At 47.3% G+C, this 13,982-nt stretch overlaps 1 protein-coding gene across 1 annotated transcript; it reads right to left on the reverse strand.

Moving 5' to 3' along the window:
• Positions 1 to 3,694: 3,694 nt before the first annotated feature.
• Positions 3,695 to 12,989, reverse strand: LOC121873487 (transcription factor Sox-1a-like). The gene is made up of 5 exons (XM_042377078.1): positions 12,766 to 12,989; positions 11,986 to 12,236; positions 11,582 to 11,831; positions 11,263 to 11,457; positions 3,695 to 5,124 (listed from the first exon to the last, which is right to left on the reverse strand). Exons 1-5 carry the CDS (start codon positions 12,767 to 12,769, stop codon positions 4,436 to 4,438), a joined length of 1,389 nt encoding a protein of 462 aa, XP_042233012.1. The 5' UTR covers positions 12,770 to 12,989; the 3' UTR covers positions 3,695 to 4,435.
• Positions 12,990 to 13,982: the final 993 nt, after the last annotated feature.

Raw genomic sequence — 13,982 nt, forward strand, 5'->3', positions numbered from 1 at the left:
CTGTCATAATAATAATAATAATGGTTGCCCCTCGAAATCGAGGATGGCCAGCCCAAGGGCCACCTAGGCGTGAATTTGTTTAAGGTGTAGAAGCTGTTGCCAACACAACAACCACACCCTGAGTTAACGAGCTGCATGACCCAGTGTCAAGGAATAGTCCGAGAAGACCGGACAACTCGCCAACTGCACTGGCTAACCATTACCCCGGAATACGATCCGCAAATCGATTAACATCCAGGTCCCCAATTACTGCTGGGTAGACAGAGGCAAATGGCGTAAAGAAACTTGCCCATAGTTTCACCCTGCCCGGGGATCGAACTCGGGTCCTCTCGCTTGCGAGGCGAGGATGCTGACCATTACACACACACACACACACACACGACAAAGACAATCTACTTGCGAAAGGAACGATTGGGAGGGTTAGGGAGGGAATGAGTTGTTTACGTTCTCGGAGTTCTTGTAGTAATGAAGTGAGAGATTAGTTGAAGGTAGAGGTGAGGTATAGTTCTTGAGGTAGGGGGGGTGAGGGGTGTAGGAGGAGGATGAAGAGCGGGGGGTGAGGGGTGTAGGAGGAGGATGAAGAGGGGGGGTGAGGGGTGTAGGAGGAGGATGAAGAGCGGGGGTGTGGTGAGGGGGTGTAGGAGGAGGATGAAGAGCGGGGGTGGTGAGGGGTGTAGGAGGAGGATGAAGAGCGTGGATATGGATAAATTAACTGGTCATGCAAGATATAAACAGTAAAATCGTACGTGTTCTTACCTCAAATTGGCATCAAAAGGTGGTAGGAAGAGTCGAGAATACACGTGAAGTAGTATGTGTATGAGGCAGTGGTGTAAGGTTAGCGTCACTAGGCACACTACACTGATTTATAGACGATTATGAAGTACAGGACACACACACTTGCTTGGGAGGGGGGGGGGGAGTAGAAACGCATACTTTACCCACGTGAAGTCCAAGAACGAGATCCTTTCACCACACAAACTGAGGAACTACTGAGAACGGACACTAGGAGACTCGCATGTGTGAAAAAGTGCCGAAAAAAAAGCCTATTTGTCAAACATAATCCACCTAGGACCGCGGAGTGATTCAAGCATTATATCATGAAATTACAAAAACATCATATGCCGTAAACAGAAGCCATGTTTTTATAGGCGTATGAAGTAGTAATGTGTTGGTTATAAGAATATTGTGTTTGTGGGGGATGTGTAGATGGAAATATTATACGTATGGAACTGTATTAATTGGTAGTAGATGGTAATTGTGTAGTTAGATAGTGAAGGAAGGTGTGTGTCTGCGTGTATTCCTCCGCCTTATGTACTTACCTCCCGGATCTAAGTGTCTGTGCACGAAATATTGATACACATGTCCGAGGTCGACACGGATGACAACAATGTGTGTGTGTGTGTGTGTGTGTGTGTGTGTACAACCTTCCAGTGAGTGTAATCTTCTTCAGTGAATCAATATCATGCACTTGGTCGCACTGAACGTTAGTCCTCTACAGTGTGTACGTTGTAGCGGTGACTCCTTCGTCAGTGAGGTCTTGAAACTGTATACGTGCTAGACTTAGAGAGAGGCAGACAGACAGGTATATAGACAGATAATGACATGCAAACAGAGAAAGAGGAAGATATACAGACAGACAGACAGACAGAAACAGACAGACAGACAGTGAGCGAGAGAGACAGATAAACACAAACAGAGAAAGAGGAAGATATACAGACAGACAGACAGAGAGACAGAGAGAGACGTCTGACCATCACCCCCCAACACAATACTGTCAATATGGTGATAAATAATTGACGGTCATGTAAAGTTCGCGTTCGACAGTGAAATATTGTGTGTTGTAACCCTAGAGTGAAGGCGGTTCGGTTAGGTTAGGCTTGGTTACGTTATGTTAGGTTAAATTGTTTATATTTTTCATTGTTGGTTAATAAAAAAAAGAATATATTTAAGAGAAAAATGACTAGAATGTGTATTGATGAGTTGAGGAAGGAAACGTAACCCCTAGTAATCAATAAGGTGTGAGAGGGTTGTGTTAGTTCACCTGTCTGAGTGTGACAGTTCATACATACACACCTGTGGATTAGAAGGATGTCACTAATTCCTTCCTTATGGTGTGTAACCTCCATCTACCTAACCTACAGAGTGTGTGTGTGTGTGTGTGACCCTCCACCTACCCACCGTGTATAACCCTCCCTAGAGTCCCTCACCCCACCTCACAATGAACATCTCCCCCTCCCCCTTCACCCCCCCACCCCTAGCCCTCCCTTACCACCCCCTCCCCTGACCACCCTCACCGTTAACTTACCATGACAATGACGACAATAAGAATATGCTTTATTTCCGGCTAACCGTACGGCGTATCCCACGAACCCATCAATAAGAGAGGAGGCTGATGCTGTGAACTGGTGTCTTAAATTCTATAACTGTATAAACAAATACTCTCTTTATCACGTCTCTCAAACTTTATTTTTTATGGTAACTTGTCGTCAATAATGTAATTCTTTCGATAGTTTATTACTGTGTTGTTGTAATTAAAAGATTTAGTACAGTAAAGGAGTAGACAAGATTACAGGGGTCATTTTATTACCGAGGTGATGCGTGAATCCCATCATCCCCTGAACACAAACAACTGAGCATCAACGTAAACACTTCTCAGCTGTTCACCGGAAAAATAAGTTACCGTTTTCTTTGTGATTTATGAGTGGTTCTGTGTGTGTGTGTGTGTGTGTGTGTGTGTTGATTCTCTCTCTCTCTCTCTCTTTTCCTTTTTTACAACGCTCAGTCAAGTTCTAATGGGAGACTTTTTTCCCCCTTAACTGATGGATGAGTCGTTGAGCTGAAGAGAAAATTAACTAATAACTCTGTTGATCATGTGTGTTTATAAAGGTCACGTCATGAGACTCAACTTCTTCGTTATTCTAATAATGTCAACAACAACAACAACCTAACCTAAGATTCTTAATAGCTCCGTGGGTTAATTGTCAACATCTATATCAGAAGACAACAGTGGTTCAAGGGGAGTCGGCATTGACCTGAGATTGTCTTAATTACCTGTGTTTTGTTTTTTCACCTCGAAGGATATAAGGTGAAGGGGTCATGACAGGAGTTCAAAGTGTGTGTGTGTGTGTGTGTGTGTGTGTGCGTGTGTGTGTGTGTGTGTGTGTGTGTGTGTGTGTGTGTGTGTGCGTGTGTGTGTGTGTGTGTGAAGAAGTTTATAGTGTCTCTATGGATCTCAAAATCAATGCCATGCCAAGTTGATCACCTGCACTTCACCAGATAAATAATTCAGGTGTGTTAGAAAGGTGTTTATCTCCTCGACACACCTGAATTTTTGTATATATTGTTCAGATGTTCAGGTTATAGCAATACATTGATCTCTAGGCCCATACACAGGTCCTCCCCCAAAAACAAATTCGTGTCAACTTTGAACTCATTAGAACCTAACCTAAACTTATGGACCTTTAAAATTCATCTCCAGAATATGTCTCTTTATATATATCTTAATTAAAGTGTTTAAACGGTTAAACTCCATTAATACTCTTGTTTTTTTTTTCGTTTTAATAAAAATTATGTAGTCCTGTTCCATATTTGGGGGATTTTTTTCCGAGATTTGATCAACTGTTCCAACCAAATATACAATTTATCATAAAACTTATAATTTATATTTATTGTGGACATAAAAGATACTCTGAGACTAAATTATTTAATTTATTGAATTATATAACTACAATAGAGAACCCGGCACCAAGGTGCTTGTCGCCTCACAGCTGGCTTGCATTACCATCTGCCGTGCTGGACGTCGCGCAGCTGGATGGCAGAACCACCTTTCTTACACGACGCCAGATTGCTGAATGGTAACACCAGCTGCCGTGCAGGTGGCCACACAGGGGTTAGGAACATTACTGGGCAGAGGAGCACTACAGTACAGCTCTCATCGGGAACCATGCAACAAAATTACATATAACATCAAACAACCAAAAGCAGTCTATGTACTGGACTTAGGAACATTCCACTTCCTCCCGAGAACACTGAAGTACACATCTCGTGGCCCTCAGTGGCTCTTGTAGGGGCCTATGGCGCACTACGGCTAGTGCAGGGCCCGGCGTTCACCGCTGTGTTGAGACTATGGTGTTATAACCCGTGGCTTCCACACACCTTCCCTACAGTCTTGGTTGACACTACCTGGCCCAAACACTGGCCCTCCCAGGAACTCCCCTAAATTGTACTGTGGACAGGAACTCAGTAAGCATCAACCAACAAGATCAACAGCAACACCCAGGCACTTGCATAAATAATTAAGTGAAAGACGTCTAACATGGCGATATGTACATATTTACACAGCCCCCGTGACTAGATATGTACAGGAGGGGCAACTACCATGGCTTTGTCCGGACATGGCGGATTGGCTGCCCGAGTCTCTCGACGCTGTTCGGGTCTAGAAGATGACTGACAGTGGCCTCCGGTAGTCGGCTCCTACAGGCGGGTACTGCGCGTTAGTGTAGGAGGCCACCTGGGATGGCTGCAGGAGGCTGGCCATGGTAGAGGGGACGCCCTGACTCAGAGCTCCAGAGGGCTGGAAGGCTGAGGTACTGGCAGCCTGACTGTAGTAGTTGCTGAGGGCGCCGGCAGCCGAGCCGTAGCCAGCCATGGGTCCCGGGTTGACACTGCTGATGCCAGGTGACGCGCTCTTCATCTCGGCGTCTTTGGGATCCTGTGCCAACTTATCCAGGTATGAGGTGGGTTTCTCCAGGCCGTACTTGTCGGAGAGATATTTGCTGCTGTCCAAATACGATTTGGCGGCTTCGTATCCTCCGACGGCGGCTGAGGCGGCAGCGGCGGCGGCGACCTTGCTGGTGTCACCATATTTTTGGTCTGTGGCGGCGGCTGCGGCGGCTGACCCGTACATACTCATGGGGTAGCCTGCGGCCCCGGTCATGTAGCTGGTGTACTTGGAGGCGTCGTAGCCGTAACCGACGGGGCTAACCTGTGACGCCTGTGTGGTGAGTTGCTGCTGAGCGGCGGCGGCGGCGGCAGCTGCGGCGGCCATGTGTGCCGCAGTGATGGAACCGTAGTTGGCTGCGGCGGCGCTGGCGGAGTAATACGGCGAGAGCTGAGAAGGGAACCCTGAGGAAGACAACAAGACACAGTTAATATTGGAAGGTCATGTGTCTGGCCTCTGATGTTGTATTCTTATAGTAGGTTGAGATGAGATAGATATAGATAGATAGATAGATAGGTAGATAGAGAACATAAGAACATAAGAATGGAGGAAACTGCAGCGGGCCTATTGGCCCATACTGGGCAGTCCCATTTACACCCAACCCCTATCGCTCATATATCCTCCAACCTGTGTTTGAAGTTATCCAGCGTATTCGAGTTAATGATGATGTCTGTTAACTTGTTCCACTCATCCACTACTGTATTACCAAACCACGATAAAGGAGATAAAAAAGGCTACTCAAAAACATTTATGGCACGGTTGACGGCGAGTTCATTTAAAACACATTATACGGCACACGGGCGAGAGAGAGAGAGAGAGAGAGAGAGAGAGAGAGAGAGAGAGAGATAAGAGGGAAACACAACGCTTGGTGGTGAGTATGTCCGCACGTGGCACTGTAGAGGGGGAGAAGAAGAGGAGGAAGGGGGGAAGAGGAGAGAGGAAGGGGGTGGGGTACAGGAAAAGGGGGATAGGAAGGGAGGAGAAGGGGATACACGTGCATGGGTGGGGGAAGGGGGAGTTATACTGCACCCCATCACCCCCTCTCACCCCTCTTCCCACTCAGGCTGCCACAATAGGAGACACTCACCATCCTCAACACCCGATTGTCTTTCCTCTCCCCGTAATTATGGTCCCGCTAATGGAATTAAATAGGTAGGTGGTGAAGCCCGGAACCTGAGACATCCAAGACACGGTACCCCACTCATCACTCTACTACCTTCCCTCTCCCTCCCACTCCACTGCCTTCCCTCTCCCTCCCACTCATCACTCCACTACCTTCCCTCTCCCACTCCACTGCCTTCCCTCTCCCTCCCACTCATCACTCCACTACCTTCCCTCTCCCACTCCACTGCCTTCCCTCTCCCTCCCACTCATCACCCACTACCTCTCCCTCTCCCTCCCACTCTCACTCTACCACCTTCCCTCTCCCACTCATACCACCTTCCCTCTCCCTCCCCTCCACTGCCTTCCCTCCCACTCATCACTCATCACTCCACCTTCCACTCTCTCCTCCCACCTCATCACTCCACTACCTTCCCTCCCACTCATCACTCACTGTCTTCCCTCCCACTCCACTGCCATCCCTCTCCCTCCCACTCACACCACGCCACTACCTCCTCTCACCACGCCACCTCTCCCCCCCACTTACCCCTCGCTAACTATTTAAATCTGAACCATAAGAGGTTTTGCCTGACTTAGAGGGGAAGGGGGAGGGGGGTGGAGGGGGGGAACGAGGAAGGGAAGAAGAGGGTAGATAGATGAAGGGAATGAGGAAGATGGGTGGAGGGAACGGAGAAGGGAGATAAGAGGAAGGAATGAGGGAGAACTAGAGAGAGAGAGAGAGAGAGAGAGAGAGAGAGAGAGAGAGAGAGAGGAAGTATCTAAACAAACAATAACATCCCACATCTATTTACCCAGCTCGTCATCCCTGGAGGGCCAAGTATAGTGAGGAAGTTGTTAGGTGAGACAGTATTACAGGTGTGTGAGAGGCGTCACTAAACACAGACACGGGGGGAGGGTGACACATATTATCTTTTTAGAGCGGCTGTGTTTGTCGTGTATGTAGGTTAATGTTTACATAGACATACACACACACGCGTACAGTTGCTCTTGAACTTACACACACACACACACACAAATCTGCAGTAAACAAACACATAATATAAACACACATAAACAAAACTTGGGATCAAACACAAACAACATCAGAACTATTCACGTTCTCTGATATATCCTTGACCCATCTGTCTCCCTCCTTCCTTCCCTCCCTCTCTCCCTCCCTCCTTCGGTCCTTTCTTCTCTCCCTTCTACTCCACCCCCGCCTACTCCCCTCCTCCCTATCTCCCTTCCTCTCCACCCCTGGCCTACCCTCCCCCACCTTCCACCTATACTCTCTCCCCCTCCTCCTTCTCTCCCCTCCCCGCACTCCCTCCTCCTCCTCCTCCAAGAGCTGGGGTGATCCGCAGGGCAGGCAACAAAACGTCTCCTCTGGCAGAAGTTTGGTAAAAAGATCCAGCGAGGAAATTAAGTGGTGTAAGATTGAATAAAATTGATCCACAGAAGGTCGAGTGATCCAAAATAAGGGAAGGTGGATCAGCTGGAACAAATTGATCCAGCTATAATAATATACTCTAGTTTTTATGGCCAAGTGATCCTAAATAGCCAAGCAGATGATCAACATAAGGGTCAAGACAGATACCAGAATGAGTGATGATGATGATTCAAATGATCCAGCGAAAGAGACAAAATTATTAAAAAAAAGAAAAAGGTCCACATATGATCCAGAGAGGCAAACAACCCAATTTAATTATATATATATACAAGTGATCCAGTAACGGGGACCAAAGTGATCCAGCTTGAAGGATCGATTAAGCGAGTGCGTGGGACGGCGGGTAGGGGGGGGGGTGGGTTTGGTTGGGCTGACAGGCAGACCCCGTGTGAGCTCCTGAGAGAGAGAGAGAGAGAGAGAGAGAGAGAGGAGGTACCAACTGATCGATAGGGCGCCTCTGGCTCATTGTAACTCTCTTAATACTCTCAATCATGATCCATTGTTCCTTCAAACGCTGAAATATTCAACGGCACAGCTATAGCGCCTCGCAAATTGTCTAAACTTGTGTGTGTGTGTGTGTGTGTGTGTGTGTGTGTGTGTGTGTGTGTGTGTGTGTGTGTGTGTGTGTGTGTGTGTGTGTGTGTGTGTGTGTTTGCTCTGGTTGTTACTGGTGCATGTGAAGGGTGTTTGTCTCTCTGCTTGTGTGCATGTGTGTCTGAGCATATGTGTGTGTGTGCGTGCGTGTGTATGTATGTATGTATGTATCTGTGTGTATGCGTGTGTCATTGTGCGTGTTTATATCTGTGTGTGTGCGTGTCATTGTGTGTGTTTATATCTGTGTGTGTGTGTGTGGGAATGCGTATTTACTCGTGCGTGTGCTTAAAAACCAATTATACCTCCCCCCCCCTCCCATTACCCCCACATCCAAAAAAAAATATCAACAACCTTCACATCACCAAACACAAACTCATCCCATAAAACAATGATAAAACCCCAACCTCATCTGTTTACCGAAAAAAAAAACATAAAAAAAACACAAAATAAAACATCCAAATCAACAATAAACAAATTCCAGACCCCCAATTTCTCCCATCCCAAACAAGCATGCGTATGTAATTAAGAGTGGACAATACACCATCAACTACCACTATTACTCACTGTACGGACATGCGAACTACCACTGACCGTCATTGATTTAATTTCCGATGTGACTAGAAGCTGGATCACGGGCCGACAATAACAATTATGCCCCATTGTTGAAGTGGACAATAAGGCGTTTACTCGTGGCTTTTGTGGTTGAGGACCTATTCGTTTATTCCCTGGGTTATAGGATGGCTGGAGCTAACCCATGCCAAGGGGTAGTGTCTGTGTGTGTGGGGCGAGAGAGAGAGAGAGAGGTGTGAGAAATAAGCAAAGAAAGACAGACAGACAGACAGGCAGGCAGTGTGTTTTAAGGGTTAATACTAAGGGTGAGAGAGAGACAAAGGGGAGGGAGGGAAGGGGGGGGGGTTTCCTAGATCCCTTAGATACCGATAAAAACGAAGGAGGGAAAAAGTTGTGATATGTAAGAGGGTAAAATACCATCCATTATCCCCTTAGTATGGTGATGAAGTATACACGTAACCATACTAGGGAGATGGAAGGTTCTACAGGAGGTGCCGGCAGAGGGAGAATGATGGAAGTCGTACTTAAGAGGGAGGAGGAGGAGGAGTCACTCTTTTAAAAGGCAGAAAATAAAGGGAACAAAATATTGGGTGTCAGTGTTTTTAAGTCCGTGATTGTGTTGGTTGGTAGGGGAGGAGGGAGAGGAAAGGGAAGGGGGAGGAGAGGGGAGAGGGAGGAAGAGGAGTGTGATGAGCTCTTGTGGAAGGGATGGGAACTGGTTTATGCGTCGTGTTTTGAGTAGATTTTTTTCACGTAGAGTTTATTTACAGTTAAGGCACAGAGTTCAAAGGGAGAGGAGGGTGACGACTTAGCTTGAGTCACAGTATCACACGGATAGAAAAAATTACCCTCACATTGACTTTAGCGCCAACTAGAGGAAGATAAATAATTACTTATACGATACCTTAAGATGTATGAGGGAGATGGAGAGTCAGAGGTTGAGTATTACAATAAGAAAAAAAATATCCCTGTACATATATCAAATTGACAAAAGACCCCCCCAAAATAAGCGCCATTACTTTAGATTCTAAGCAGAGAACTTAATCTCATAGCCTGTCATGTCGCGATCTATATCACAGTTCAGCGTGGCTTTGTACCTCACAAAGAAAACGTAATGCTCTCTCACTGACCATAAAAATGAACGTATAAATCTGATCACCAAACACAAGTCCTGAGTGTAATAACAGAGGTGTAATGGCTGCCAACAACGGGGCATCCACACGCGACAAGCAACACCGCCTGAATAATTGATCCCCTCACCACCACACCACCACTTTATACATTTTCCAGACCAACAGTTGCACAAGTAGGGAGCCACTAGCGGCCACTACCCCCCTCCCCTCTACTACCCCCGGGGCCGCGGTAATTGAAACACCATTATCCAACACCAGCAGCGTTATGGCACAATAGAGACACACACTGGAACGTGAATTCACAATCAGGGAGAAACACGAAGGTGGTCCCCGTGTTTGTGATCGATACCACCATGAGTGATACGATGCCCCACTGCCCCCCTTCACACCCCTCCCTTACTCCAGTATCCACACCCTCTTCCCCATCCCTCCACTGCCCTCCTTACCCTCCACAGTCCCCCTTACTCTAATATCCACATCATTTTCTCCCCCCCTCCACAGTTGGATAAGCAGAGGATGTGGAGGGGTCGGGAAGGGTGTGACGAGCAGCTGGCCTACGACTATCGGAAGCCCTGTCTCTCTACAACGGAGTCCCCCAGGGTAAGGCTTTTGCACCAGACTATTTCCCCACCAGAACAAATACTATCGCTGTTATAACGTTATCACAGTTATCTCAGTCGTCGTAAAGCTGATATATTATGTATAAAGAAATAAATGTTGAGAAATTTTTGTTTATAGAATTGATTTTTTTTAAATTGTTTTCCTGAACAAACCAAAGGCGACAACACTTACATTATCATAGTGATAAAAACATAAATAACTATTAAATATGATAAAAAAACTGACGAGTCACCGAAATAAATGAAAGGAGGAAGCGATAAATTGAACAAACAACAAACAAGCAGTAATATTATATAATGTAGGGAAAAATTCACTCATCATCACAACCACAACAAATATTGGAGTTATGTTGGAAGCGTTGACTACACTTAAGGTCAGGTCAGGTCACTCTACCTCACATGTCACACTCTTAACTATAGATTTGTGTATTTATGTAATCGTCAGCATGTATACACCTAAGAATACATACACCTTCGACTGTGTATGTATGTACGTATACTGTATGTGTGTGTATGTATGAGTGTGTGTGTGTGTGTGTATGTATGTATTCTCACTTTGTAACTGATGATATTCTATACTTTTGTTTACTGTCATACAAACTCTCCAAATTATCTAAAATATATAACATAATAACAGTAGTGAAGATCTTCGTCCTCTCACCGTCACTGGACAACAACAACAACTTAAGTCAACATAACTTCAGTGTGTCGTGTGAGTGTTGATATAAAAGACAAGGAATGAAAAAGAGAAAGAGATTTAACCAAAGGAAAAAATATAATGGAAGATTAACATGAAGTGTCTGTCACTGTTTTACCCTCAAAATATGAACAACAAAATGATAACTGTTTACTGAGTGTTATATTAGGTCTCCCAGGGCCGCACCATCACCGTCAATGATAACTGTTTACTGAGTGTTATCTTAGGTCTCCCAGGGCCGCACCATCACCGTCAATGATAACTGTTTACTGAGTGTTATCTTAGGTCTCCCAGGGCCGCACCATCACCGTCAATGATAACTGTTTACTGAGTGTTATCTTAGGTCTCCCAGGGCCGCACCATCACCGTCAATGACTTACCTCCGCGGAGAGGATCCATGGAGACGGTGGGGTAGGGGATACTGTAGGGGTAACCGTCCTTCTTCAGGGTCTTGGGCTTCCTGCGGGGACGGTACTTGTAGTCTGGGTGATCCTTCATGTGTTGGGCCCGGAGACGTTTGGCCTCGTCGATGAAGGGACGTTTCTCAGCCTCCGTCAGCGTCTTCCACTCAGCTCCTGATGGAAGTAGAAGGAGAAGGTTAGCCGCTGTATAGTAGTCATGGCGCTCTACACACTATTCGACGATGTATTATATGTCTGTATCATCGAGGAAAAAACATTCATGTGTAACGTTACCCACCGAGACGCTTGGAGATCTCAGAGTTGTGCATCTTGGGGTTCTCTTGAGCTATCTTGCGGCGCTGCATGCGGGACCACACCATGAAGGCGTTCATGGGGCGCTTCACGTGATCATCCTTGCTGCCGTTCTCCTTCTTCTGGGCTGATCCGCTGGGGGAGCAGCCGGAGGCGGTAGAATCAGCTGGTGATGGGGTAGAGACGGGCGTCACCAGAGCTGCCTGGCGGAGATGAGCGTGACTCGCTGTTAGTGTCTGCGGCAGGAGAGAGAGATGGACTAAGTGAGCCACAGGTTTATCCCAACACAATATGTCGACCATAATTCCTAAATTTGTGAAACAGAAATATGAAAACTAACACACATACACGCCCTTCAGGTGATGAGGCAAATATAGACGCACTTCTTACCTCTGGGGTGTTCTGCGCAGGCGCGTGGGGGGTGTGGGACGCCTGCTGGTGGGGATGGCCGCTCTCCTGCTGCGGAGGAGGCTGCTGGGGTGGCTGCTGCTGGGCCAGGGCATTGCTGTGGTGGGCAGGAGGAATCTGGCCAATGCCTGCACCCACACCCATGCCCGCACTCCCTCCACCGAAGTAGTGACCCATCATACCACCCATTGTGCTGGCATACGACACCGGCATCGACTCCATCATGGTAGGATCTGTCGAGTAGAGAAAGTGGCGCCATTAACACAGTCGAGTACATAAATTCACTTCAAATTTGGCCACCAACGAGGTGGTTCATGCTAACTGCCTCTCAGCTAACACAGATATATACTGCAGCCTCTCTTTTTTTCTTAACTACCATGTAAATAATAAGGTGAGAGGCTCCCCTGGGTGAGTGAGGTGGTCACAGCCGTCACAAAGCTCCTCCACCATAAAGCATCGTTCATAATGGGCCCTGTTATTGGCTGTGCTAATAACTTACGTCAACCAGCCGTGTACGAGGCCGTAAGCGATGCCCCTGCCGTTAATGACCCATACATCAAGTGGGTGCAGTAATTAGGCGCCTAGTCCTAGCACAGCGGGTAATTGGCACTGGCGAAGGGGCGGTTGTGGCCCCCGGAGGGTGTACTCCACCAGACCGCCATTACCACACCAAGCAACATACACATCTGCGTGATCTACGTGCCACCCACCGCAAGATTAGCATACAAACAACTTTAACACAGAACACAACACTGCACATACACATGGTGGCTGCTGGCTGGGCGACGCGAGGGCTGCTGTTGTGGCCTCCAAGGTTCTCCACTACAGTTAGCTGCTGCTGCGCACACTGCTCACGATCACGTTAAGGCTCTACTGAGCTCACTACAACCACTCTACACTGGATAATTACGGGGTAATCACTGCTCGAATGTCGACACAGAAGCGACAGTGTGTCTAGCGATGCTGGAGGAAGTATGACCAAGGGCCCTGGCTAACAAATATTTTAAACACTGGACATGGAGTACGGACGGCCTCTGTGACGTCACGTAGTATCCGCCAATAATAATGGGTTCTCAGTAGCCCGCGTGACGTCACGAGCCAGCGAGCCAATAACAAAGTGGTGGGACGGTGGGTGGAGCTAGCGGCCCCCCGGAGAGCTGACTCCGCCCATCAACCACCGCGCGCCACCCGATTGGCCGCCGTCTGACCCAACCGCCAAGATCCCGCCGACACCTCGATCATGCGAGATACATTTGATAATGCTCTTATTTTCTTTATTGTAATGGAATATATTGTTTATCACAATGAGTTTCTATCTACAACTGGGATCATTGCAGGTATCTCTTATCACACTGAAGACGGCCATGTCTTATCAGAGAGGGACAATACTCGACAATTTATCTCAGTGAAATAATACATAAGATCTATCACATTTTTATACAGGGCTTCTTACAGGAGTTGTCTGCCGTGGATGCAGCAGCTATTAAGGTACATCCTCACTCATTGCTCACTCCACTTACACCATAAACATTGTGGAGCTTCAACAGTTGCAGCCATGAGTCCTACCAACAACAGATCATTAAAACTAAACACACGAGCGTCACCAAGAGGACCCTAGACCACGGTATTAGGGGCCCCTGGTTATGGGTATTAGGGGACCTGAGGGAAGGTGTTAGGGTTCCCAGGAAGAAGTTAGTGGGGGCCCCTGGGGGATGCAAAAGGGGGTTCCTGTAGAATGGGTGTTAGGAGCTCTGGAGGACGTTACTATAGAGGTTTTATAGGAGAGGGTTGGGGCCCCTGGAATAAGGTGTAACGGAGGTTTTAGGAGGAAGGAGGTGAGGGGCCCCTGGATATAAGTTGTGGGGCCCCTGAATGAAGATGGGGACACCTAAAGGAAGACAGAGAATGGGGGCCCCTTGGGAGTAGGTAGTTGGAACCTCTGTAGGTAAGTAGTGAGGGCCCCTGGAAAAAGATAGTGG

The sequence above is a fragment of the Homarus americanus genome, unplaced genomic scaffold, assembly GCF_018991925.1.
Source record: "Homarus americanus isolate GMGI-L3 unplaced genomic scaffold, GMGI_Hamer_2.0 scaffold27959, whole genome shotgun sequence".
Taxonomy (NCBI): Eukaryota; Metazoa; Arthropoda; class Malacostraca; order Decapoda; family Nephropidae; genus Homarus; species Homarus americanus.

Excerpts from the sequence above, each read along its gene's own strand:
- LOC121873487 (XM_042377078.1), bottom strand. Across the intron at positions 11,832-11,985 it reads CTGCGCAGAACACCCCAGAG|ACACTAACAGCGAGTCACGC; the intron begins GTAAGAAGTGCG and ends CTCCTGCCGCAG. Across the intron at positions 5,125-11,262 it reads CATGGATCCTCTCCGCGGAG|GGTTCCCTTCTCAGCTCTCG; the intron begins GTAAGTCATTGA and ends TGTCTTCCTCAG.